The sequence below is a fragment of the Prosopis cineraria genome, unplaced genomic scaffold (assembly GCF_029017545.1).
Source record: "Prosopis cineraria cultivar Desert tree isolate PC_DT_omini unplaced genomic scaffold, ASM2901754v1 PC1, whole genome shotgun sequence".
Lineage (NCBI taxonomy): Eukaryota > Viridiplantae > Streptophyta > Magnoliopsida > Fabales > Fabaceae > Prosopis > Prosopis cineraria.
The window spans coordinates 58,338,913-58,365,496 of record NW_026555332.1 but is presented as its reverse complement, the minus strand read 5'-3'; the positions used below and the strand labels follow the sequence as shown (position 1 = coordinate 58,365,496).

The window sequence follows — 26,584 nt, the reverse complement described above, 5'->3', positions numbered from 1 at the left end:
AAAAAAAATTAAATTTAAACTAGATAATCAAAATTTACACATTCCTTGTAAGAGGCGAGGAGGAAGCCAGCTCCCTAGTCAATTGTTTGAATCATATGGTGCACAGGAGAAATTTACTGGCCCAAAAGAAAAAAAGCACCCAAGTCAACGCGATGCTGTCGAAAAAAGAATGGTGTTAAGCCCGAAGAGCCGAGCGCCCCGGCGAGCCCTGAAGTGCAACGAAGTCGGCTTCATGTCGGTATGAGGCCGGTGTTCGGTACAATCAGATTGATCCGCACCTCGCTTTCATTGTTGACGTGGTGCTCGGTGAGAGGTGAAATCGTAATTAAAAATTGAAATAAAAGAAACGCGAGGTCTACGCCACCCCTCGCAAAGTAACCAATAAAGCACCCCTTTTACGTTTGCTTTCTAGTTTTCTACTCCTTTTTTTTTTCCTGGCCAAACTAGTTTTCTACTCCTTGCTGCCTCATTTTCCCTTTGCTCGTCTCTCCATATTTTCTTCTCTCGCCATTAATCCTCACATTAATTACTTTTCTTCCCAGACTATCCCTTCGGTTCCAATTTTTATTTTCTTTTTCCCTTCAGACACGCTCCATAGTCGTTCGATTCCATTCCCATTTCTGAGCGAGAGTACCGGTGAGTTCTAAAACGCTGTCGTAATTGCTTTCATCTGCGGGTCTCTCGATGATTCTCGCGTTGGGAAGCGAGTCGAAAACTGAGTTCGTATGTACTATATTATGTCGCTGAATTTGAGGCCTTCATCAACGATCTTTGATTCGTTTTTGGCGCTTTAAGCGTGCGAGTCTCTCAAGTTGACTAGTGGAGCTTGAGGCGACTTGACTCGTTCCCCACTTCTTCCCTCTCGAACTTCTTGTTTCGCTCTGTCTTTTCGTCTCTGAGAACTCTTTTGTTTTAGGTGTTGCTCATCTTTTTCAGAGGATAATTTTCTCTCTCCTTTTCATCGCCTGACAATCCGCTCCCTTCACTCACTCGTAGAGAATTTAAATTGCGGTGACAGTCTGTGTATTGTAGCCGAACATAATTTCAGTCGGAAGGTTTTAGTGTTTGGCCAGTCAGGTCTTCATTATTGTTTATGATATGCTGGTTGCACGGCGTGGAAATCAATTATTAGCTTTGGATGCTGACCGGATATATCTCGAATTTGGATTTTTCTGAGCAGCAATCATGAACAATCAACTTCTTGAAATCGAACCCAAGGAACTGAAATTTTTGTGTGAGTAAATGATTATAAGTTGTTCATGATCATTCTTTCTAGATATGTTCCTTTTTAATTATCAGATTTGTACGATGGAAATGATATACTCCCTTTTTTTAATGTGAAGTTATTCCTAACTAAGACGAATTAGAATCGAAGTATTTAGACTTGACCTTACATTTTCCAGCACGCGCTCTTAAGTCTTGGCAATTGTTACTAGTCCCTGATTAAGCCTCTGTGATCTGATATGTTTCTTTTGCCTTTTTTTTTTAATTGAAATTTTGAATATAGGTAACTAAGTTCATTTTTCATAATGATTTCGTCTTTTCAGTCATTCATTTGTAATGTCTAATTATACAATCAACTTATTGACGTCCCTCAATATTTTGCCTCTGTAGTTCAATTTAAGAAGCAAAGTTCATGCTCCATTCAGTTGACTAATATCACCAAATATCATGTCGCTTTCAAGGTCCAAACAGCTTGCTTTTATCTTCCCTCATTGAGATTCTAATTGTAGACAAGAAATTTCTTTTTATCAAAGCTATAGCGCTTCACAGCTAAACAGTTGTAACATTAGCAGGTAAAGACGACAGCACCTAAAAAATATTCAGTGCGACCAAATGTTGGAGTTCTCTTGCCAAATTCTGCTTGTGACTTCATAGGTATAACTATATCATTTACGGGTTGTGTCGTTTTTATTACTTGTTATTCTCGAGTAACATTTAAACAGTGACAAGTTTGAGTTGGCAGATTCAGTTCTGGTTTTTATTAGAAGGAGGTATTTGTGGTCGATTGTTGTTTTGAATTTTTTTTTAAATTACTTTGCATGCCTTTTGAATCATAAATAGGCGTGATTCGAACTCAACTAAAATTGAGAGTGCGATTTCCTGATGGAAAATTTCATCTCCAACTCAAAATAGTTTAGGAATGGATTTAAGTCTTTTGGAATCAGGAGTATCAGTAGTCCAATAACAACAGTAGGAGGTAATTCCACACACTTCATCTTATATTGATATCACAAAATTCTTTCTAATTGTAGAGGTTCTTTCTTTTTTAGCTTTCTCTCTAAATTTAACCTTCGATACTTTTACTGTGTGCATCAAGCAGTGACAATGCAAGCTCTAAAGGAAGCTCCAGCAGATATGGCATGCAAGGACAAGTTTTTAATCCAGAGCACAATTGTTCCTGTTGGAACAACCAATGAAGATATTACTTCCAGCTTGGTATGTTCATGCATCAAGTTGAGGTTTTCTGTTCTTAGAGCTTTTATTTTGAACGCCTATATTTATTTACATTTGTATCTTTTATTTTGTTTATTTAGTTATCTATTTTTGGCATTTGACAGTTCGTCAAAGATGATAACAAATATGTTGAAGAAAACAAGTTGAAAGTGGCCCTGATCAGCCTTACCTCTTCACCAGAACTCTCTCCCATCAATGGAGACTTTAATAATGGTCTTGCTTATGAAAAGAATCAGATATTTGGCACAGAGGAAATCCTTTCCCAAGAACCCATGGTCAGAGAAAAATCATTGATTTGTCTACTTTGTTTAACTCCTTCACCTATGTTGATTTCATTTAAACATTTTAAATTCTTGAGAAATTCAATTCATTTTTTCAGTTACATTTCAAGACTGTCCATAATCATTTGTGGCTTACTTTTTTTTTGGGTATAATTCAGGGCATAAGCCCATTTATTCCATAACTGTCTACCTGGATGAAGTAACGTCCATATTATCTCTGTACATCAAATTTCACCACCTCCATAGGAGGTTCAGACAAAAACCTCAAACCTTCGGAACCTAACAGACTCAGTTGTGCAAGAAAATCTGCACACATATTTCCCTCTCTATGAGTATGTACAATCCCTACCTCCCAAGGATCACACAGCCTCTTAGCGTCCTGCAGAATCCTGTATTTAGAATCATCACAATCAAACTATTTTGACGGTAAACAAGCAACAGAAGTGGAATCAGTTTCCACTATAATCTTCCTACAATTAAAACGACGAGCAAGCATAATACCTGACCATACACCCCATAATTCTGCTTCAAAAGCAGTGCAGTTGCCTAAACCATCTGTAAATCCCCCCCAACCACATACCTCTATCATCTCTGAGCAGTCCACCACATCCTGATCTACCAGGTTGCCTACTCACAGCGCGATCAATATTTAGCTTGACCCATCCTGCCTCAGGTTGTTCCCTTCTTACTTCTCTCTAGACCCTTTTCCCCATCACCAATTCCTTCCCTCCATAAGCCTTCTTCACCCTAACAACATATATCAGAATAGGTTCCACTGAAACTTCAATCTGTTGGTATTTTTTTGTTTATTCATTTTAGTGGGATATGTTTGAAGCTTACTCCTTCACAGTGTCGTTATTATCATGGGCATGTTAGGGTCAGAATGTTGAGCATAGGATGGAATGTTGAGCATAGGATGGTTAATGAGGAGTCAAACGATGAAAATGACATTGAGTTGAATGTGGAAGAAGATGAGAGGTCGAAAATCATGACAGATGTGGAGGTACTGAAACCAGGAACTGCGGAATTAAAAGTGTCAAAAGATGTGGAGCTCAACAATGTGAAGGATGCACAGGCATCAAATGCAGAAAAAGTGGCCATGTTAAATGTGTCAAAGAGTGCAGAGGAGATAAAATTAATGGAAGCTATTGAAGAGATAAAGCTTAAACTTGATAAACTTGAGTCAAAGCTGAATGAGGTCAGGCATTCCACTTTTGTAATGATAAATATTTATCTACTTGTATGTGTGCTTGTATGGAATGTTGAAGCAGTAGACATCCTGCAATTAAAATAGGAATTTGCATATTGATGCCTCATCAAGGCATTTTTGTTTGTATCTTGTTCTCTTCTTCTTTATATGTGGGATGAGTTTCAACTTTCAAATGATACTTAGAACCCCCCTCCTCCATGTCGCAATTATTGATCCTTATGGTTATATTATTTTTCATAGACCCTGGCATGATTATGGATTAAGTATTTTATTAATCCACAAATGTCCTTTAACTTTTCCGTTTCTTTGAAATGGGTGGTACACAAAAGGTTGGAGCTCCCGTCCTATCTGTTTCTTACTTTTGAGTTTTGAAGTTTGAATGAATGTTTGCGATAGAGATTCTTGAGTTGTATTCTAGCGTGTGCTGATTACTTTAAGTTGATCCAACTACGTCATTGATCAAGTTTGTCTTTTTTTAGGCTGGAGTAACAATATCAAAGCTAACGGAGGAGAGCAGGCTAAGCAATCTAGAGACTAAAGTCATGCAAGAAAAAATAGTAAGCCTGACAATATTTTCTTGAAAATATAAAAATTAACGGGAGGAATCCGAGGGAGCCATGTCTCCCAGTCGTAACTGCCTTCATATGTTGTCCCTCCCACTCTGACATGCCTGAACTTGGATAAAACTTCTTTGTTTCTCCTTTGTTGTTCTTTGTAATTCTGTAAGAGAGGGTAGGGTTGCCTCATCTTTGGCGTAGGACTCCAGCATATTTCATTTACTTACTGTTAAACCGGTGTATTTTATATTTGCAGGCCGATCTGAGTAAGAGAGGTTCGCAAAAGATTCAAGTCGGATTCCCCCTTCTATACGTCTGTATGGTGGCACTTATCTCTCTTTTACTTGGATACCGCTCTCACTCTTGACACTTGGCGTGATGTATATGCAGCTGCTAACGTTTTGATTTGGCTGAGTTTGTTTGTAGCAGAAAAGCTTAGGAATGTTCCATTTTATATGAGGCTCTGAAATGGTTATATTTTCATACATTCAAGGATTTGAACCTCATACACTAGGCTTGTGTTGTGTATATGCAAAATTACCCACATGAAAATATTGTAAAGGACACGAGATAAATAGCAATCAATCAGGTTCAGGTACATGGTTCCTATAATAGGGGAAATTGCTTTGAACCACGAGATCTAGCTTCACCCCCGCGAGTGGCATTTTACATTTATTTTCCTTTCACAAATTCACGTTTCATCTCGAGTGGGAAATCTTACTGCCAATTGCGTTTTTCGTATATTTTTCTCAGCAATTGTAAATTTCCTTTTATAACTTCTTTTTTTTTTTTTTCCAATTACTTCTAAATGCTACCGAAATATTGCGTAATCATGTTGATATTTTTCACTGCAGCCTAGTTATTTGTAGTGTTGCCTACGTACCGCCGCCCCAAACACAGCCTGTTGGACAGTTGGAGTGTTGGATGCATTTTTACAATATTAATGACGGAATAAGGTCTTGGGATGAGAGAGGCTTTTTTTAATAAAAAGATAAAATCAAATTATAATATTTTATCTCTTCCATAATTTTTTATGGCATCTGGATCCTTTGATAGGGAATTATAATATTTTGATTTTTCTTTACAAATGAAACTAAAATTAAATTACATTGTTGCCTTATTATTGTAACTCATAATTTATAACAACATGTTATATGATCACACAACATACTATAAATGAGATTCAAGACATTTGGGTGATTTTAAGTTTTTTTTTTGGGTAAAAAAGGAAAAATTATTCGCAGGTCTTACATAAACAATCAGAGTCTAAATATTTTTTATAATTTTAGTAAAAGATGCTAGATTTTGGAGTAATTCTATAATTTTATTAGATTTGGACCGTTCCGTATTCATTATTTATATTGTTTATTCTTTTAATACAGATTATTTATATTGTTTGCATGAGACTGAGAGTATTGTTAGAATGCAAAATAATGACAATGCAGCTATTGGTGCTGTGCAAGAGCATTGTTGGTTTGTTCCTTCTGTTGGGCTTATGAAAATTAATTGTGATGATGCTTTTTTTGGGTACTAAATCGCCTGGTATCCTGAGGTATTTTGGGTTTATTACTCACTTTAGACTAATTCGAACCCCCACGTTGAAGATCTTATAATGGTTACGGGTATCAATGGAATGACCTTTGAGATCACTTTAATTATTGCATCTGTTACTCCTCAAGATTTAAACTTTCATCCTAAGAAATGTCGGTTGTAATCCTTTCCAATTCGGCTAAGCACTCATTAGTGACGGTGCTTTTAAACCTAAGGATAATGGTTTGCCAAAATGATGTTCGTCTCTTTGTTTGGGCTTTCACTGATGAGGTTAAGCCTCTCTATACTTTTACAAGTGAGGCTTTAGCTTTAAAAGGAGCACTTTTATTGTCTAGAGAAATGAGTTATGACAAGATAATTTTTTAAAGTGATTGTCTTATGCTTGTGAACTGCATTAATAAAGGCCGGTTGAATTTGGGTGATTGGTTAAGTATTAATGTTGTTGAAGACACTTTAGATCTTTTGGTATCATGAGTTGGGTTTTCTCTTTCCTTTGAACCATGAAAAAGTAGTAGTGCAATAGATTTCATGACTGCTTCTATTTGAATGGGTGGAAACACCATCATCTCCTTTTTGTCTCTCGCTAGTTGAGGATGCTTTGAGGTCTAGTTTGGCTTCTGTTCAAGGTGAAGAGCTATATGATCGAGATATTGTTGGCTAACTATTAACCTTCTATGGGTGCTACTAGTTTTTCAATTTTTTTTTGTTAATTTTCTAGTTTTGTTTCCTAGATTCTTCAATTTGGTTTGTGTTTGTTGTTTCTTCTTCTTCTTCCATTTTTTTTTTCAGTTTTTATACTATTGTTACATTGTTGAACGTTTTCTGTTTTAATAGAAGTCTTCTTGGCCAAAAAAGCGGATAATTAATCCATGAGTCCCTCAAGTTTCACCTAATTTTGAATTAGGTCCCTCTAATTTATTATCTTTTTATCATATCCTCAAAGTTGCTTCTATTATAGGCATTAGACCTTCCATTTCACATTGATGTTTTTTCCCCCACTCTTTGTGGTTGCCAACTTTTGAGACTCTAAGAAGCATAGAAGAACCCACAAACCAATGAAGCTTGTCTATGTTTCCCTCAGTAAAGGTTGTAACATTCAACCTCCAGAAATTGTGTGATTCTCCATTTAATGGCTCTACCTCCATTACTCACCCTCATTTTCATGGTGTATTTAGTCTGAACCCCTTGTTTCATTTTCTTCTCTTCCATTCTTAAGAGAAAGCCTGAAGCTCAGATTTTGAAACATGCTCATTTGAGAAAATAATGCCAAGTTTGGATTTTAAATGATACCTACTAGAGATTAGAAACTAGGCAATGTTGTGGTATATGGGTAAGGGAAAAAGGGGACAAACTTGAGAATGCCCAAAAAGGAAAGGAGGAAGAGAGTGAAAAAATAGAGTAATTTTGAGTGTCTAATAGGGAAGCCATTGATGAAGAAGATGACGACAATGTTAGTGTTCTTTGAAGATTTCTTAGAAGAGTCAATCAAAGATTGAAGAGGAAATGAGGTTGATGAATTGAGAGGGGACAATAATATAGGATAACTTCTTGATATTTAGGAAGTGGTGTTCCATTGCATATCAAGGAAGTTCTCAATTATAATACCACCTTTTGCTGCTTCTTCTCTGTGCAAGAATGGGTTAGATGAAGAAGATGACTAATGCGATGTTATGAAAGAATTCATTTAATGTTAGCATTTAGAATGCTATCAAGAAGAAAGAGAAAAGATTCTTAGCCACATGTCAGTCATTTCACCAATTCAATGAATTAGTACTGTTTGAAACAACATCAACAAATTTGGAGAGAAGGAGTAATATTTATTATCAAAATAACTTTAAGGATCTTATAACAAGAAAATACATTAGAGGAACCTCTTTTAAAATTTAATGAAATTATAAGGATTGATGGATTAATTTTTCTTTTTTTAAAAAAAGGTAAGACTGAAGTGATTATTTATTTTGCAGTAAGAGTTTTGGGCCGAAGAGGCCCAGTTGGTCGGGAGATAACTTTGCCTAGACGCAGGTTTCTCTCTCTCACCCAAGGAAGAAGAAGTTTTCCATTACCACAGCGCAGGTGAGTTTGGATTTGGATCGGGAGAGGTGGGAGCAGTGGGATTGATAGATAATCAGAGACATCAGAAGGGAGAAAATGGCAAGGGAAGTGTCAGAGAGTTGCGTAGATAGTCTACTGACGGAGATGGTGGCATCCTATTGCAATCGGTTCTACGCCAATAAACCCGAGCTCGCCGCCCGCAGGATCGAGGCCATTGGATATCAAGTCGGTCACCAGCTCTCTGAAAGGTCCAACCCTATTTTCATTATCTTCTCATTTCTCTTCCTTTCTTCACTGTGAGCACACTTTGTTTCTTAATACTGTAACTGCTTTTTGTTTCATACATATCTAATTGTTCATTCAGATGAACCTTTGTGATGAAATTTTTCTGAGAAAATTTGCAGCACTCTGGTATTAATTAAGGCTCACAGCTCTTCTAACTGTTGCAATTATAGCTTAGTTGAATTAAATTACTTTTAGTAAAATTTTGGTGTCTGTCGTGTTAGGTTTTTGATCAGTGATCGTTCTGTCCATTTCTGTTTTATGGATCTAGTACTTTTATCGAATTTAGTCTCTTGTGTCATGGGCATTTGGTATATAATTTCAATTGGATGCAAGCCTCTTGTAGTTGATTTGTACCGTGCTAGATTCTTAAAAAGTTAGGATACCTTAACTACACATATGGTTTTAAATATCTTTTTAGAGGTAAACCTTGACTGACAGACTGTATACACTGATCCGACTTTTCTATAACCCTTGTCATGGAATTTCTGTTATTACAAGTATCATCAAAACTAAAGGTTACTCAGTGACACAGCTTTTTCCGTAAAAAGAAAAAGGAAATCAAGGCTCTAAAGATAAAACAAATAAAAGGATGATGCAATGATAAATGTCATATATGAAAAGCAAGTTTAATAATCATCTTGTGATATGAACTATTTGGTTGGTTAATTAATTATCTTGTAATTTATTTAAATTAGAAAATTGTTTATAGGTATACCATGGAGCGGCCTCGGTTCAGTGATCATCTGGAGGCTATCAAATTCATCTGCAAGGATTTTTGGTCTGAGCTCTTCAAGAAGCAGATTGACAACTTGAAAACTAACCACAGGGTGAGTTAAAGAGCTAAAATCGACAGGATATATATATATATATATATATGTTATGAATGGCTGCAACTGAAATAGCATGTGGTGTTTCTTCAGGGTACCTTTGTGTTGCAAGATAATAAATTTCGCTGGCTTGCACACATGTCAATTGATCCATCAGTTGATGGAAGTTCAATTGAAGATAATTCTGTGATTCCAGCTGAAAACAAGGCAGCACAAGCAGTGAGCATGCATCTTTATTTCCCGTGTGGGATCATTAGAGGAGCTCTTTCAAACTTAGGAATCCCTTGTGCAGTTTCTGCAGATATATCTAATCTTCCAGCATGTATGGATATCCTCAGTATTTTCTTTTTCATTCCCACAGTGTGTGTGTGTGTGAGAGAGAGAGAGAGAGAGAGAGAGAGAGAGATAAAATGAGTCTATTAAGTGAAGCTCTATTTTGATTGTGTCTTCTCTGGGATGTTCAATTTATGCCCTTTGATCATATGGTGATTTTTTATTTTTATGGTTGAATCGAGCCTTGTGTCTTTGTGTTTGTTTGTTTTAGATTCCTTTCAAGCTTTCCTATATGTGTTTTTGCTACTGCATGAAGCATTCTTTTACTGTGACTAAGATTCAGCTTGATGATATTCATGTTGAAAAGTTTCATCTGAAATTACATGAGATATGGATCTTTTCATTATGGAACAAATGATAAAAGAATCTATGTCAGAACTTCTAGAATTCTCTAATATCCATGCAGTTTCAGACAAGATTTTTTGTACTCCCATTGACAATAAGTTACTCTTGCTTTTTATCTTAATATCTGCGGAAGCATCATTTAGTTTGCTGGTTTTGCTTCCAACATTAAGGTTCCTTGATCAATGTGGTTAAAGGCTCTTAGGTGCGGTGCTAAAGAATCATGAGTAGCATTGGCTTTAGCCAAGTGCTTGCCTAGGAGTGCCTTTGGAGCTTTTAGCATCGATTAAGGCGGGCACCTGAGACACCTAGTTGGATGGCTTAAACAGAAGGGCAATCTAGATGCCTGGCCCAAATGGTATAAAACGGGCGTAGGATAAACAAAACCGTTTGTTAGAAAGTCTGTCATTATGCCTTTGTTTTTTTTTTGTTTTATTAACCATTTTTATAAAGTAAAATAGTCATTATGTTTGATTGTGATGATAGTGTCTCAACTAGTGTATTTGATGATTATTATGTTTAATTTGTTTTGTTTTTGGTGATAGTTTGATTAGTTAATTTGCTCATGCGTGCCTTTGTTTTATTTGTCTGGTGTATTTCACCTGACTACGCCATTTTTATAAATCCTATAGGCCTCAAACTTGACTGCTTGAGTCACTACTTTGATTGAGCTGGTTTTTGAAATTTGGCGTCTTTCATTAATTTTAGTTAATGAGATCTGTTTCTGAAAACTTCAATTATCTGCATGATCTGCTCTAATAATCATTTTGTGTCATTGAGCAGGTTCATTTGTGGTCCGCATAAAAGCTTGAACAGCTTATAGCTATGTTGCTATTCATTTGCACAGCCTTTAAGCATTTACATCTTGCGAAACATGCTTTGGTTTGGTATCCTGGAGTTTTCTGGATTGTAGAATATCGACGACTTGTTGAATAGGAAGGGCTTCCAAGAAGCCACTGGGGACGCATTCTTTCACATGCAGGTTTTGATGAAGCTTGCGGTGATATATTGATTCCTCATGAATTGTGTCTCATAATATGAAAGAACGTTGAGTCGCAGTCTTATGATGCCAAATACTCCGATTGTGTGGAATGAGTGCCGACCTCGTAACGTGTATCCTCAGGATATTCTGACCACCTATTTGTTTGAACCTGTCTTCTTTAAAGTTGTCTAACGTAAATCGTGAAAGTTTGTATTTTGTCTTTAGAAGGTTGATATCACTGAGGAGATTTATTGAATCGGCGGCACTCACGTTGTTGAGATCACAAGTCCCTACTAGCCCAAGGGAAATAAAAGAGAAAAAAAGTGGTGAGCGATATTTTTGATGATCTCAGTGAGGTGGATATCTTATTTATTGTTGGGATGATAAAACTTTTAATCCTCAAGTCTATCCAAGTTAACAATTTGGTTTTTCAATTTTTATTGATTCAGTTCTTTAAATTTACCCTATAATTAATTTGATCCTTGTTATTTTAAAAAGATGTTACGTTGTTAACATTTATTGATATGGCTAATAATAATATATTGTTGATGGCAATAATAAAACAATTGCAATTAGTTAAGAAAAATACTTTGAATTTTTATAAAAATAGATAATATAGCACATTATAATAAATTATATTAATAAAAATTAAATTAATTTATTTTTACTTAATTACATATATGCATGTTTAATCATGAAAAAGTTCACTAATAATTTATAAAAATGATTAATAAAAATTAAATTTAAAATATTAAATCAATCATCAAAACAAAGTATTAAAAATTTTATTATCCCTTTATTTTCTAACTTTTTACTCATTTTGCTCAAAAATATAAAACATTTTTTAAAATGTTAAATGCAAGACATTTTTAATTTTTTAAAATATAATTATTATTTTTAAAAAAATATTTTTATTAAATAAATTATTTTATTTTATGATAAAATATCTTATTAAATAAATATAAATATAAAAAATAAAATTAATTTGATGATAAGTAATTATTTTATTAAAAATAAAATTTAATTAAAAATGCTTTTAAAGTACTTTGAGGGAGTGTATCGTTGGATTCGACGTTAGGCGCATACTTCCCCATCCCTCTGCTTGAGATACCTTGTCAGAACTTTTGTCTAGCTTGGCGTCCAAATCGTGTCAATGCATTATGGCTTCTGTGTGATTATTTCATTGTCTCGAGTCCCCGAATACTGGAGATTAACCCGATCAATTTGTAATTGGATATTTGACTATGATTGCTTTCGGTGGAGTATATTTTAAAATTTTCAGATGCTAATACGAACTCCCGCATTCTACATGAAAATAACATAAAACGCCCGGAAATGGGAAGATAATCTCCATGACAAACGCCATTCAGCGAAACCCGTAGCGGTCGACAGTTCGTTTTGGGAAGCATTAGAAGTATAGATTACGGCCGGATATCTGAAACCAGATAACTGGCAATCATTCTTAATAACTCTCCAGTATAGATCAATGATGTCTGTGTCGATCCTTCTCCCTTGACGAATACGAGTTGCCATAGTTCTCACGATCTGAAATTAAAATTTGTTAGCAAACGGATACGTATACCGAAGAGGCAGGTCAAACTTAGGAGCAGTTTCATACCACGTGATGAGTGATACTTTGATTTCTCAGAATGTCCTGCACGGGGAAAAACAAAATCCACGAGAGATTACCACCCAAGAGAAAGAGAGAACAGTTTAGAATTACTCAAGTCATTCACAAACGAAATATTTCTCAATTTGGTCCCCTGGCATCCCAAAATAAAACTCTGATAACGTCCTCTACTAAATCTTATGTTAATTGAGGAAATGCAGCATGCAACATGATAGAGTTAAAGATTTAGAAAAGATTGACCAATCAATTTATAGGGCCTATAGCATGATTTATGGGAAGGGAAATGGTGCAGGAAAGAGCAACTCTCGTGGACAAAAGAATTATCCAAAGACTCTTGGTTGTGGGGAAAAAGAAGTGGCATGTGAGTAGAACTTAGGTGCAGCTAGAGGGTAGACTCATAGCTTTTCGGTCTTTGAATCCTCCAATTCTGCCAAAGGGAGGTGATTTGAATCTTTTGGAGGAATGAAGCGTGTTTGGGAGAGTGCTTACTGGCCTCTCAAAAGTCCAGCGGCTTATGTCTTGTACTTCTGTTCAGTGTATTTTTTAACATTTTTTGGTTGTATTTTCAGTGCTTGGGTGTATAGGGGAGTCGGGGTTAGCTTAAATCATTATTTTCCTTGTAATCCAATTTATTATTTAGCAAGAGTATTTTCAGTCCCATTTGTACAGTATTTTCTGTTGCTTTAAGCTTGTTAGAGTAAAGGGTCCTATCACAACATATTTTTGGCAAGCTACCACCCACTACCACATAACATGTAATTAATTGGTAGTCTTACTAACAGTACATTGACGACTGAATCGTACAGCTAGAGATTTTATTTGAGAAACTAAATTTAAAACTAATCAACAAATTGAAAAAATCCTCCATCCATATGGGATCAAAATGGAATTTGAGCTTAAAAATGAAAGCATACCTGAATCCTTTGTTCTATCTCTGGTACGGTGACCTCGATCCTTGAGTTTATCCCTATCTGCTTCCTCTCGATCTCTTTCTCTGTCAGAATCCCTTCCCCGGTCACGATCACGGGCTTTTGTTCTGTCCCTGTCCCTTTCCCTATCTCTGTCTCTTTCCCTTTCCCTCCGTGTCTCCCCACTGGTCTCTACTTTACGATCAGATTTGGATTTTAGCATGGGCTCATCTCTTGCCTCTACCTCTGTAGCCATGCTCTTTGAATCATTATCAATCTTAGACTCTATCATCTTATCAATGGCTTGTTTCACCAATGTACCCTTGCTATTGCCAGCTTCACTGTTAGATTCCGCCGGAGCTCCCTTTGAAATAGAGATGTTAGTGTCTGCTGGTGGGCTACTCTGCGGAACGTCCTACAATTAAGCTTGAAATACGTTAGACAAGAAACTTCATGTTGCAAAAAGGCAAGACGTTTCCAACAACCTTGTTTTATACTTTTGTCTCATCACAGCCAACTAATGCTGTTCTTGCAGGCTTGCACCATGAAAAAACAAATTGTGAAGTGTAATAGAGCTGAGTCAATGAAAGAAAAAGTGAACTTTACCTTTGGTACGGCCTGAGATTGTGATTCTGCTGATTTATTGGAGAATGTAAATGAGTCACCATCCTTGCAGACTGCTATGTATTGAGCCTTTGGAAGGCTATACAGGTGAGCTAGAACCCTACAGACTTCGTCAATCCCAGATTTCTCGGCATCAAATGCCTTCCACCATGGAGGGTTCTCAGGAAGGGGTACTTGGAATCTGCGAGCAGCTGCATATACAACTCCACAAGCCACAACCTCACTCTTAAATCGAACACACAATGTTGTGCGCAAGCTGCATCATAAAAAGTTAAGAAAACATTAAACACGAATAGGAAATAGTTCACATCACATATCCCAAGGAGAAGAAGAAGAAAAAAGAGACTAAAAGATAACATCTGTACCCTGGTGCATTAAATGTCAATGTCATGACTAGTTTTACACTAAAAATGAGTAACAAAATACATATTTATTTTCCCCCCAAGCAGGGGAAGCTTAGAGGTTTCAACACGCATTGGTGGTGCAGAATAAATACCATTAGCAGCTCCTACTATATAGCTGTAAATTTTGGTGGTGCAAAATTTCAACGTTACAATGGAAAATTCAAACTGGCTTATTCTGGTATAACAATAGTGGAAATTACAAATTAGAACCAATCAAACAGTAATTAGCACGATACAATATTCAAAGTTCTTGTTAGAAGCATTGACGTTTTAATAAGCCCACCAGTCAAAGCCACATGCTCAGACGACAGGATGATACAGTCGAAAACACCTTGTAAGAGCAACTAGGGTTACTTAGAGTTGTTGTGCCGTTATGTTAGTCACAATAATCAATCTGCAACAGAATAGTAGTTGAAAGCTTGTATAAATATTAGACGCCTATATGCTAGCGAGGATCAGTATATGACATCATTTTATCAGCAAACTCCTTCACGTTATCAGAGCCTAAAGGCATTTTCTCGACCTCACTTTCTTTATATCCTTTCCATTCATGATTCTTTGAGATTATAATAGAACTACTCATGGCTCTTTGATTAACCGTTTTAAGTTTTTCTGTTGGAGCATTTGTCAAGAGGATACTCAAGGGTGATAGATTACAAAGGTCAATGGGTGAGTGAGAGAGTTTATAATAAGATGAACAATAATAGTAATACATGTAGTTGCTTACCTGTCATTAGCCAGATTCCAAGCTTCTTGCCTCAATTCTTCAGGAGTTTCAAGAGTTGCAAGGTAATTTGATATAAATTTATGAGGATGTTCAACATGACAAATAAATCCCATTTCTTTCAAAATATGTCTCTCTGTTCTACTCAACTCCATCTTCAAGTCTACATATTTCTGTTCATGGAAAAGAACAATTTTCGAATAAATCATCATTTATTAATTACATAATGCAAGAAAAACACATATAAACAGTAACAGAAGAAAAGCTTCTAACCTTGGAACTCAAGTCTAAATGCTCCATAGGTAATTTCTCCCTCCTACATTCCATTCTGTGAAAAACAATAATTACTTGTCTTGCTTTTCTTGGACTTTCTTCCAGTTTTGAAGCAAGCCATACACAGCTTGCAGCAACTTTCTGAAAAAAGAGCCTATCAGATCTCATCAATGACGAAGACATTATTAGAACATTAGTACACAGAGGGTCTAAAAGATTTAAAGAATTGTTTTTTTTTTTGAATAGAAATGAAGCAGAGAATCCCAAACAAAGCAGTATTACATCAAAGCAGAATTAAGAGAGGACTTCCTCTCATCATCCACCACCTTAACACAGTAAGGTGGGGGTTGATTAAAAATAGTCCAAGCACTGGATTAAAATACTGGAGAAAACCAGTTATGAACTTATGATAGCTTTAAATCAACTACTAAGCTCCGAGTATCAAAACTTGAACATGCAGAGACAAAAAAACAAAAGGACCCGTTTCAACTATTTTCAATTTCAATAGTAGTTTAAAATCAAAAAGAGAAACGATGGGGAAATAGCGTATATATTTTTATATGATAATGACCTTCACATTGAACCGCGCAAATGACTTCTTGCAGTAAAAACGATGAAATAGAACCTGCCCAGTGGCCATGACAGCTTGTGGTCTGCCAGAGAATTAAGGAAACAATTTAAATTCTAAACTAAATGTATATAAGATTAGAAAGACATACAGACATCATTTTGAAGAAGATTGAATACCAAAAAAAAGGATACAACCGAAGCAAAATGCCACTTTCTTGGATGAGATCACAACCATAGATTCTAAGGGTGGTTTCAGTGGCTTCATCTATGCCATCTTTCCGAGAAGGTGAATTCTTTAGCTGCTCATCGGTGAGGTAGAATGTGTCAATTGCAGTGTAGATCATGCTTTATGCCTGCGTACCTTCAACAAAACTGAAGAAACACAGAAAAACTCTAGTTATACTTTCTTTTTTTGTCAACTAGTTACACTTTCAAAACACCTATATTTGTGTGTGTGTGTGTGTGTGTTATTGATGATTATTTAAACATCATATTAAACTATCTTTGCCATAAAAAAGGCATGACATAAAACTATTAATGAATCTAAGAGGTGGTATTGAATAGTGAATTGGAAGCTAAGGGGCTACCTATAGTGGATGGAATCGACGAGACACTAGCAATGGTCCACAAAGCCAATGAAAGGGCAACCAAACATAATGCCAAGGGACAGCAATGAGCGTCTGCAACAGCAGCACCAATGAATGACAAAGCCTACGATAGAGGACGAGAAGGTCATGATGGATCAATCTAATGGGAGGGGGCAAATTGGGGGAAATTAGGGAAAATTAATGTGAAGGACCACAGAGAGTTATTTAGTCCAGAGTCCTTCAAAAATACTACTTTAGGTACAGAAAACTGAATTGGTCCTTGAACCAATTGGGGCACTAGTCCTAATGATCCAACCAGGATCAAAACATTGTCAAGCCAGTCATGATTAAAATAATATAATTTAAATAAAAAAACATTAATCTTCAAAAAATTCATCCATATCCAAAACTCCAAGATACAACAAGTCTAACAATAATAAAATAAAACAACATTCAAAACATTCATCCTTACAATCCTTCAATCATTAAAAGTCTAAAATTAACAATCATGAGCACCAAAGTCATCATTAACTTCATTCAAATCTCCAGATTATGAGCTGCAATAATTTCAACACGGATAAAGTAATAAACAAACAATCTTACAATGAAGAAAGAATAACTCAACACAAATAATTCAGCAATCAGCACAAATAATTCATTCTACAAAATCAGCGAATAATTTTCTCTTTGAGAAAATAACAAACCATTTCTATCTGACTGCATTTTCTGATTACAGCATTGATTAAAAAAAATGGAATTCTCACATCTAAAAAAATAATATAAAAAATTCTGATTACAGTATCACACCAATAACAACAAACCCCTATCTTACTACATTATCGATGAATTCAATTTTCTAACATTTGAATTATAATAAGCATACACGAGGACCACGAACAGAAAGACCATATCGTTGTCATCGAACCCAAAATCGAAAAGAAACAAAACAGTCGTAAATAATGGAAGAGAAATATTCACTTCTAATAACATGACAAGAATCATTCAGCAAAGGAACCCTGCAGTTATTTACGGAGAACAAATTTAGAATTTAAAATCAGCACAAATAATTCGGCATAAGTAAAAGTTTAAAATCGAACTGAACATGGAGAGTGAGTAGGAGGGAGAAATAGATAGATCAAACCAGAAGAGAAGAGTTCACGACACGAGGAAGGAGGAACTGAAGCCACGAGAAGATAGATCAAGCCATACAGTGAGAAGAATCTAAACTCTGAAGACACGAGAAAGGAGGAATTGAGGAGAGGTGAAGCGGAGCGGACACGAGTTGGACGAGGAGATGATTCCGGCGACCTCACGACGCGCCGCACGGCCTCGGGCAGCAGAGACGAGTTCGACGACTTCGATCAGGCAACACCGCCACGGCGAGTAGTATAGGGCGTAGGGCGGCACACGGATTCTGATTAACGCAGGTAACGCACTGTTTTGGGGGCAAAACCGGCTCTCTGATTTTTTTAATGAAATACATCAACCGTCCCTATATTTTATCTTAATTCCACCTCTTTCCTTCTATTTTTAAAAGGAAAAATTGCATTGGGAGAAAAAAATTACACTTGCAGCCTAATAAATTTTAAAATTATTCTACAAGTTTAGATATCTTTTTTGCAAATATATTTAAAAAAAAGACATAATTTCTCTTAGTAAGAAAAGATAGTAAATTAAAGTTCAATAAAATATTCACATATTCATTATTTTGGCATCAAATATTAACAAATAATTTTTTATTGATAGTGAACTTCTTGTGCAAAGTTAGAAAGTTTATATTGACAGATTCATAAATTTGCAATTTAAAATTAGAATATTTATAAATACAAGTTCATTTAAATTAAGATTTACTATGATGATAATTTCATATTTTTACAACTGTAAGTTCATAAATTAATAACTTTAGGCATATATTAATAAATAATTGTCTATTGATAATAAAATTTTTAGTTAAAGTTAACAATTAGCAAGTTTGTCTTGACCTGATTCATTAACTTATAACTTAAAATTTAAATATTTGCAAATATTCATAAAGTTAAAGTTCAAAATTTATGATTTCATATATTCAGAATTAAAAGTTCATTGTAACAATAAGTTTAAATTTTTATAATTACATTTTTACAAACTCACAACTTTAAATTCACATATTAACATGTAATAATTTATTAATAGTGAATCTAATATTCTCCCCCTCTCTCTCTTTTCACTTAAGGTAATTGTATTTTTTTTTTCTTGACACATATTTGCAAAGTGAACCCTCATGTTGAAGAATAGTTTCAAAATGCATTGAGTCTTAAGTATAATTTTTTTTCCTCTAAAGGCTCTAAGTGCAATCTTTCCTTTTTTAAAACTTATATCATCCTCCCTTGATATCAAAATTTACCTAATGTATAAATTCTCTCTATTTTTAATATTTATTTTTTATTCATCCAGTTATTAATTAACCATTAAATCACACATTTTTTTACTAATACCCTTCTTTAACATAAATATTGTTCACGAGTCCTTTAAATTTTTAAATGATAATTAAAATATCTAAGCTGACAAAATTAATATCAAATATAGATAAACTTATACATATATCTTATAAGTTTAAGAGTGATTTATATAAACTTAATTATATAATATTTTTTTAAATTTTAAATATATAAGTTGACAGAAATAATATTATAAACACACATAAATAAAAATTTAAAAAATTATGAAATTTCTATTAGGTTTGAGCTCCCTTTTTATATGGAAAAAGGCTCAATATTAAAACCTTTCACTAACAAAGTGGAAAGGAGGTAATGTGAGAGGGATCATATTCAATTTTGATGTGTAGCCGAGAAAGAGAGGGAGGGAGGGAGGAGGGAGAGGGAGGGAGAGAGAGAGAGAGAGAGAGAGAGAGAGAGAGAGAGTCATTTTCATATTCACACAGCCGTCTCGATAAATTAAGTTTTGTGAATTATTTTATCATTGCATCGAGCTGAAATTTGGTAATGCAACATCCAATGCATAATCTTCAATCGTGGGATTATTGATTTGTTGTTTGGTGTGAGAGATATTTTGTTTGCACTACAATCTCTAATTTGGTGTTTTTTTATTTCCTTCATTTTCTTTTATAAGCCTATTGATTTGGTGTTTTGAGACTCTCTTATATCCTATTTTGATTATAGTGAAGTTGTTCTTTATTGGTTTGGATGACCCTTGGTTTTCACCCTTGCAGTGCGTGAGGGGTTTTTCATGTTAATAATTTCTAATATCTCTGATCAAATTTGTGCTATTTATTTTCTGCCATATATTTGTCATATTTTCTTCTCTAAAATTCTAGCAAGTGAATGAGAATTTATTTCTATTGCATATATAAATTATTGGCTCGTGCTTTTTTCTTATCAATTTCATGGGGGAAAAAAGAGTTTTTGAAAATGGGTCATTTAAGGGCTTTTGAAAGCAAAAAAAAAGTAAATAAATACTCCTTCCATTCAAAAATATAAAATTTTTTTGAGGAATTAAATATTAAAAATGTAAGGTATTTTTAGTCTTTTGAGGTGTAATCATTATTTTTTTTAAATACCCATATTAATAATAACTTTATATTTATTATAGGGTGTTTAATAGAGGTAAATATGAAAAGATACGATTAGTTGAAAAATAAATAATTATTTTATTAAAAAATAAAATTTAATTAAAAATATTTTATATTTTTAAATAGGAGAGTAACCCGTTTAACTCACCTCGACTTCTGCAATTGAACGGGTTAGTATAAGTTTTTTGTGTTTAACCCAGGTTGATCTTCCATTGTTTTAGACAACAAACCAGAGTGGATACGTAGCCAATTCATTGGTCCAACCGACGGGTTTGTCTGACTTTCCAAACTATGATGCTACTATTTATTTTGGAGGACTAAGTTATAAAAAAAAACAAAATGACTCTAATACCCTCATTTGGAAAATTTGGCCAATAACTCAAACCAAACCAATTATCAACTAATTTAAGTTTTTTATTTAACTGCTTGGTCCTGCGCCAGATTTTTCTATTTAATTGTTTGTGTTTTGAAATTGTCATGGATGATTGTAGACTGGAGTGAGTGAATTTAGATCTAAGTCCATTCACTCACTCAATTAGTGTCTTTTGTGTCATTACAATAATCATTTAATTTAATCAAATGATTATAAAAGATTTTGTCATATGTCAAATCTAAAACTTTTGGCTTGACAACAGATGAAAAGAGTGGTTTGATCGTAATGATTGTTTTAAATTTTTTAAAAAAATATATTTTAATAATTTTCAAGCATTGATAAAATTTAAAATTTAATAGTTATTTTGAAATACTTATTGAATGAATGGACTAAAATCACTTACTAAATCCAAACCCACAATTATTAAAAATAAATGCAACACAAATTAAAGAATCAATATATCACTATCTCAACTAGATATACTATTTACAGAATTCATAACAAGATGTACTATTTATTAAATAGTTAATAATAGGATAGGATTTATTCTTTAAAACATCCCCAATTGTATAAAATTTATCAAAAAATTAAATTCAACTATCATGATAATCAAGTTAAAAAATACTTGCATTTCCCATACATTTCCCAGCAAGGCCCAAAAAACCAAAAACATTCGTATTTTGTATCTATCTTACTGATAAGCTCGGTTACAATAGTATTTCAAAATTAAAAAAAAAATATAATCACTCGCTTATCTTACATTATAATTCAGAGCAAAAGTAAAATGTACTAATGACCGATGTTTATGTTGATACCCTTTTGATGGCATCATATCTGGATAAGTTTAAACCCAAATTACTACCCGTACTCATTAACCTAGCCTCAAGTGGCTATGTTAACTCCTTTTAAATCGTTGAGACAAGTTTCTTTGCGGCTGAATCAATACTGGCGCTTCATAAGTTATCTCATACATACATACATACATACATACATACATATATATATAGTGTTGTATATACTTGGTAATTTGATGATGGTATTAGGATTTTATTTTTTTTTTTTACTAAAAGGCATAAAAATTATTCGAAGGACCCACTTAATCATGCTCAACTAGAAAATCGTACTCGTGCACATATCCGGAAGTCACACAACATCTAATGTATAAGCAACCAAATATAGATCTCTACCTTATTTCTTTCACAAGTTGCATTAGGATCCCTGTACTCGTTCTCTCTTGTCCTTTTGCTTCTCATGCTGCAACTATTTACGCACTCCTACACATCTCCAGAATTCCAAAACTTTTCTGCCCAGAAAGACAAGTACTTCAGCAGCATTCTCAGGTTGGCTTCAATTTGGTTCGTGCAAATGACCGCCTTGAAGAAAGCGGGTAGACAACCTCCAGAACATTGTGAATGAATCCTCTATCGTAGACATTATTGTGGACAATTTCCACATCCTCTAATGGCAACCTTCGGAAGAAGGCTTTCCATTTGCTCAGAAAGGGCTTTCTGTCGCTGCTCATCCCACTACTGGCTCTTAGGGCTGCAGCACTGGCCTTTGCTTCATTTAGCTTCCTCTGCCAGCTCGTGTACTCTTGCCACTTGAAGGTCTGTGATCCACAAAAGAAACGAATGATTTCATTTGAGCTTTCATAAAATAAGTAGCGCATATAAATGCATGAGGTTTTCCAGACAAAACAGATCGCCGCCCAGACATTTGTTTGATGATAAAATATTGTGGAATATTTGCGCACACTTGAATTCTCAAAACCTTCACAAACAGTATATGCAACTCCACTTGAATTCTTTTCGAATAAAACTCAGATGAAACCACATGCAGGTTTGTAAATGCAAGGATTAAATATCAAACACCAATCAATAGCCAACACTTAAATCAGAGGGTCAGAGCATAAAAGCCTCGTATCAGATTTGGATTAAGCATCAAATACCACTCAATAATATGATCTTAAATGTAAATTTAAGGCAAAGAAGCAAAAGCAAACACAAACAGGTGGTGAACAACAGAACAATCAATGAACAACCGAAAACAGACAAGACTACCAACGCCACATTCACCAAGATATTACTGGTGCTAAATTCTCGTCCCATCACAAAGATTGCATGAAACCAGTGAACTTCCCAAAAGTATGTTGTTACACAATTTCTAGAAGCTTCAAGCTTTAGTCCTACCCAATTAGATTAATTCTACAAGACACACAACCCCAAAGGCTGACGCGAATCCCATCATGTCGAATAAAACAGAGTCAGGCATTTTTTATGACAGTGCAAATTTGTTCCAGCAGCCTAACTGAATAAATAGCATCTATGCATCTTAACTCTTAAGCTCATCTTATGAAGGTGATCCAATCCTTTCTTTCATAAGGATATCTTTTCACATGAAGAAAGATAGTCTCTTGCGTCTTCCTTCTCCTGGCTATTGAGTATTAATCGAGAGAAAAATAATTATTAATGGATATTGATAGACATTGGGAGATTAGAGGTAGAGAGAACCTCATTAGTGGTAGTATTGCTGAGGCAGAGCTTTGCATGGTAACCAAAAAATCCAGCCAATAGCATTCCAACAATTGCAAGGAACACTACAAGAAGGACCAGCGTGTGGTGTGATCCTAACCACCACTGTATGATAGCAAATGACCATTCCCATTCGACATTAAAATAGAAAGTTAGAAATAAAATAGGAACAAAAGCATATAATTTGCCACATAAGAGTCAGAGTGTCAACATTTAGAAAGAACAAGTCATAAAAACAAATCCCTCACCTGTACAACGTGCGGAGCTAAACCCAGAAAAGAATTTTCTATTCCATAGTAAACTGCAAAATAAATGAGAACGAAATCCCAATATTAATACAAGAGCCAACTTATTCTTGCGATTGATCTTGCATTCAAACCAGCTTCACCTGTTAGAATATACACAACTCTCAGTTCTTTTACTCTTCCAGCTAGAACCAGTCCAATAGCAACCACTCCGTACAAGCATAGAAGGAAATGCCTACAAGACACTAAAGAATCGTATAATATAAATGGAACCAAAGATGAAAAATGCATAAATTCTACCAGATATGCTGAAGTCAGCAAAGTAACTAATAGAAGCAGCAAAATGGCAGGAAGCATCAAGGAACCTTTTAAGTCACTTGTGTAACTTAGGTAGCATAAAAGCCTGAGCCAGATTACAGATCGATGGAACTAAAAGTTCCAAATGGTATTCAAATTAACAATAATCTGCCAGAGTACAGGTCTAAGCAGCTTTTCCTCTGGCTTTTGAGAGGCTAGAGTCTCTCCCACAACACTCAATATTTCCTTAACCCCTAGGACCCTCACTAAAGCCCCACTTCCCAATATGTACCCCACTGATGGCCATTCTCTCACACATAAACCTCATGACCAATGTGAAGTAACTACAATGTTATTTTTCCTTTCTACTCTTTTGGACAGCTCCCAAACTAGTATAACAGCCTTGGGTTGATCAGAGTGCCAAGGCAAAGTCAGCTAATATATGCATCGCAATGATGGAGAGAATAGACAAAATTCATATATCAAATTGTGCATGGTTAAAATGTGTTGAACATTGGAAGAAGTATAGAAGACAGTTGTTCATTAAGTTGGTGCAGAAAAACTAAAATAATATTTGTGCTCTACTCTGAACTTAGAACAGAAAAGTTAAAATAATTTTTAGGTTGCAACTAGAGTATGTTTCAGGATGTAAAAGTTCTACCAGAGAACTCCTGAAATTTCAGCGAACCTTATTCAACAGTTGGCGATCATTTTAGTCATGCAGTTACAAGGGATTCTGTGCATAAAAAGAAATGCAACTAATATTTTCTATTACGAATATTAATTCAAGAATTGTGATTTTAGTGAACTGAGAGAGTTATCTACCCAGTGGGATATTAGGTCATCTTCTAGTCTAGCCCCATAGCAAGCCAGTGTTCAGCAGATAGATATGCACTTGGGCAGGTTGGGCAGCAAACGTGTTGGTGTAAAAATAATGTAAGAATACATAATGCTTAGTATAACATACTGATGCTCTAATGAACCAAACACAGAACTTACCATAAAAGAAAAGCCATAAAATACCGGGTGTTTCTCTCCCCTATGCAATTATTCTGCAAGCAAAACGACGTTTAGTACAATCCAAACACAATAGAGGCTGTTTAATGATGAGACGCATCAACAAGCTCAAAGTGGGAGAATTTCAACACCAACCATCCATCCACAATGATGGTCAAAGCGTGCCACACAGCGGTCACATATGCTGCAGTGCTTGGACCTAGCAGGTCTATATCAAAGATTAAGATCATTTTATATAAAAACTTAATCAGAGACCAGCCCAAAAAAAAAAAAACTCACTTCTGAATTTTGCAGGTTAAACATTCTTTCTCAGCATAAATGATATTATCATAGGGGTATGCAGAGAGATATTGAGAAACATTGGCAGAATTGATTGTTCCTGGATCAGAAAAGCTGGTCAAAAGAAAGAGCAGAATTCCAACAGCGACAGCCAACAAGCTCGTGTACCTAAAAACACATGTAATGTCTAACAAAGTTCATGATAGAATGAATGATGCTGAGATAACCATGGAGTTAAAAGAATAAAATTATTGGCTCTGTGATGAAATACCTGTGGATTCCACTTAAATAGTAGCCAGGAATATAGGCAAAGGATGCTTTTACAATAAAATAATATGCTATGCCGATTATCCCAAAATATAAAATCTGCAACAGAAATTTGCTCTGATGATCAACAAAATCAAACTCGGATCTTCAAAGCAATTCATAGAAAACAAATTTACACATATCTGAATAAAATTTGGTCACGATTCTTCAGTTTCTCGAGGTCCTCTGGACACACACCAGAGGAGATAATCCTCTCTGTCTATAAAACTGCCTAGCAGAAAAGAAGGAAGGGTTTGTTGCCAAGACATTGCTAAGACACGGAACAGCTAAACCAATGAACTCGTTGAGTAAAACTGTGAAGAATCGGATTAAGAAAAAAAATCTCGTCTATCCGGAAATATCCAAAGTTCCTCCAACCATAATACCCACCAAATATTTGAACAAAATCATTGTAAATTATAACCCCCGACTCAACCGTAAGTAGCCAAACCGTGAGCCACAATAATAATAACACTTCAAGCAAGAAGAAGAAGCCAATCGTTTCGAACTTCAGGTCATACTAAATTATGCGGACACGCTAAGGTGAAAATTGGTTGACCAACCTGCAAGATCGGGTTGGGTCTATCGCAGCAGTAATATTCGACAGAAAGAACAGCATCGGAGCACTTCGAACCAAAAATGGCACCAACGAAACGCCTGTAAGGATGTTTCAATTCAATTGAAGAATATATGACATAAGAAGAGGTGTGGCAAAAAAAAAAAAAATATAAAGAGGGGGACGAGAAAGAGGAGAAAGGAATGGCAAAAGAAGAGGGTACAGGAAGTAATCGTAAGCGCCGTAAGTAAGGAAGAAGTGAATGCGCTCGATGAAGGTGCCCTGAAAGATGGGCCATTGACCGCAGAGGAAGGAGACGACTACGAGCAGAGTCACCAACCCATGGCATAACAATACCCACTGCACGGCCATCGCGCAGAGATACGTCGACTCACGAGCCCACCTCTTCAGCTAAGTGTGCGTTTCCTGCTGAGTTCTCGCCGTCTCGGTATAAAATTTTCTTCCGGCACCCACAGTCTGTGCGTTTGGATTAAAAAAAATGCCATTGAGGATAGGAGTCAATTGAGATTAAGAAATTGAGGTTTGGAAAAATATTATCATTAATGTAATTTATGTTTGGATTTTTTTTAGAGTCAATTAAATAATTTAAAATTTATTTAAATAATTTGATTTAAAAAGTCAATTTATAAAAAATTATTAAACTTTGTGATTAACCAACATTCTGTTTAAAAAAATTAAACTTTAAAATTATAATTTTATTTAAAAAATAGAGTTAAGAAGTATAAAATAAATTAATATATATTAAACAGGTTAATTAATTAGAGATTCTTCCTCAACCTCTCTCATGCTTTTGT

At 35.0% G+C, this 26,584-nt stretch overlaps 4 protein-coding genes across 11 annotated transcripts; 2 read left to right on the top strand and 2 right to left on the bottom strand.

Moving 5' to 3' along the window:
• The first annotated feature begins 425 nt into the window (after positions 1 to 425).
• LOC129285108 (vesicle-associated protein 2-2-like) lies at positions 426 to 5,103 on the top strand. 3 transcript variants are annotated; one of them, XM_054920666.1, is made up of 8 exons: positions 426 to 1,234; positions 1,615 to 1,685; positions 1,797 to 1,878; positions 2,321 to 2,439; positions 2,562 to 2,732; positions 3,640 to 3,936; positions 4,428 to 4,505; positions 4,762 to 5,103. In XM_054920666.1, the coding sequence occupies exons 1-8, from the start codon at positions 1,186 to 1,188 to the stop codon at positions 4,870 to 4,872; spliced, it is 978 nt and encodes a 325-aa protein (XP_054776641.1). In that variant the 5' UTR covers positions 426 to 1,185; the 3' UTR covers positions 4,873 to 5,103. The 3 variants fall into 3 exon arrangements, with proteins under 3 accessions (XP_054776641.1, XP_054776656.1, XP_054776648.1); XM_054920673.1 differs by having other exon boundaries at positions 428 to 1,234; positions 2,324 to 2,439; XM_054920681.1 differs by lacking the exons at positions 1,615 to 1,685; positions 1,797 to 1,878 and having other exon boundaries at positions 427 to 1,234; positions 2,324 to 2,439.
• Positions 5,104 to 8,045: 2,942 nt separating this feature from the next.
• LOC129307044 (uncharacterized) lies at positions 8,046 to 11,311 on the top strand. The gene is made up of 4 exons (XM_054947906.1): positions 8,046 to 8,356; positions 9,103 to 9,220; positions 9,314 to 9,542; positions 10,679 to 11,311. The coding sequence occupies exons 1-4, from the start codon at positions 8,205 to 8,207 to the stop codon at positions 10,705 to 10,707; spliced, it is 528 nt and encodes a 175-aa protein (XP_054803881.1). The 5' UTR covers positions 8,046 to 8,204; the 3' UTR covers positions 10,708 to 11,311.
• Positions 11,312 to 12,098: 787 nt separating this feature from the next.
• On the bottom strand, positions 12,099 to 18,047 carry LOC129320153 (cyclin-L1-1). 6 transcript variants are annotated; one of them, XM_054965393.1, is made up of 10 exons: positions 17,739 to 18,047; positions 16,598 to 16,721; positions 16,203 to 16,382; positions 16,012 to 16,093; positions 15,441 to 15,581; positions 15,171 to 15,340; positions 14,022 to 14,295; positions 13,422 to 13,830; positions 12,496 to 12,531; positions 12,099 to 12,422 (listed from the first exon to the last, which is right to left on the bottom strand). In XM_054965393.1, exons 3-10 carry the CDS (start codon positions 16,352 to 16,354, stop codon positions 12,361 to 12,363), a joined length of 1,326 nt encoding a protein of 441 aa, XP_054821368.1. In that variant the 5' UTR covers positions 16,355 to 16,382; positions 16,598 to 16,721; positions 17,739 to 18,047; the 3' UTR covers positions 12,099 to 12,360. The 6 variants fall into 6 exon arrangements, with proteins under 6 accessions (XP_054821368.1, XP_054821378.1, XP_054821386.1 ...); XM_054965403.1 differs by having other exon boundaries at positions 16,598 to 16,690; XM_054965411.1 differs by having other exon boundaries at positions 17,807 to 18,047.
• A 3,570-nt stretch (positions 18,048 to 21,617) lies between these two features.
• LOC129308025 (probable protein S-acyltransferase 17) lies at positions 21,618 to 26,228 on the bottom strand. The gene is made up of 10 exons (XM_054949023.1): positions 25,993 to 26,228; positions 25,777 to 25,870; positions 25,179 to 25,273; positions 24,908 to 25,075; positions 24,764 to 24,836; positions 24,611 to 24,663; positions 23,458 to 23,549; positions 23,318 to 23,370; positions 23,049 to 23,174; positions 21,618 to 22,147 (listed from the first exon to the last, which is right to left on the bottom strand). Exons 1-10 carry the CDS (start codon positions 26,139 to 26,141, stop codon positions 21,875 to 21,877), a joined length of 1,176 nt encoding a protein of 391 aa, XP_054804998.1. The 5' UTR covers positions 26,142 to 26,228; the 3' UTR covers positions 21,618 to 21,874.
• Positions 26,229 to 26,584: the final 356 nt, after the last annotated feature.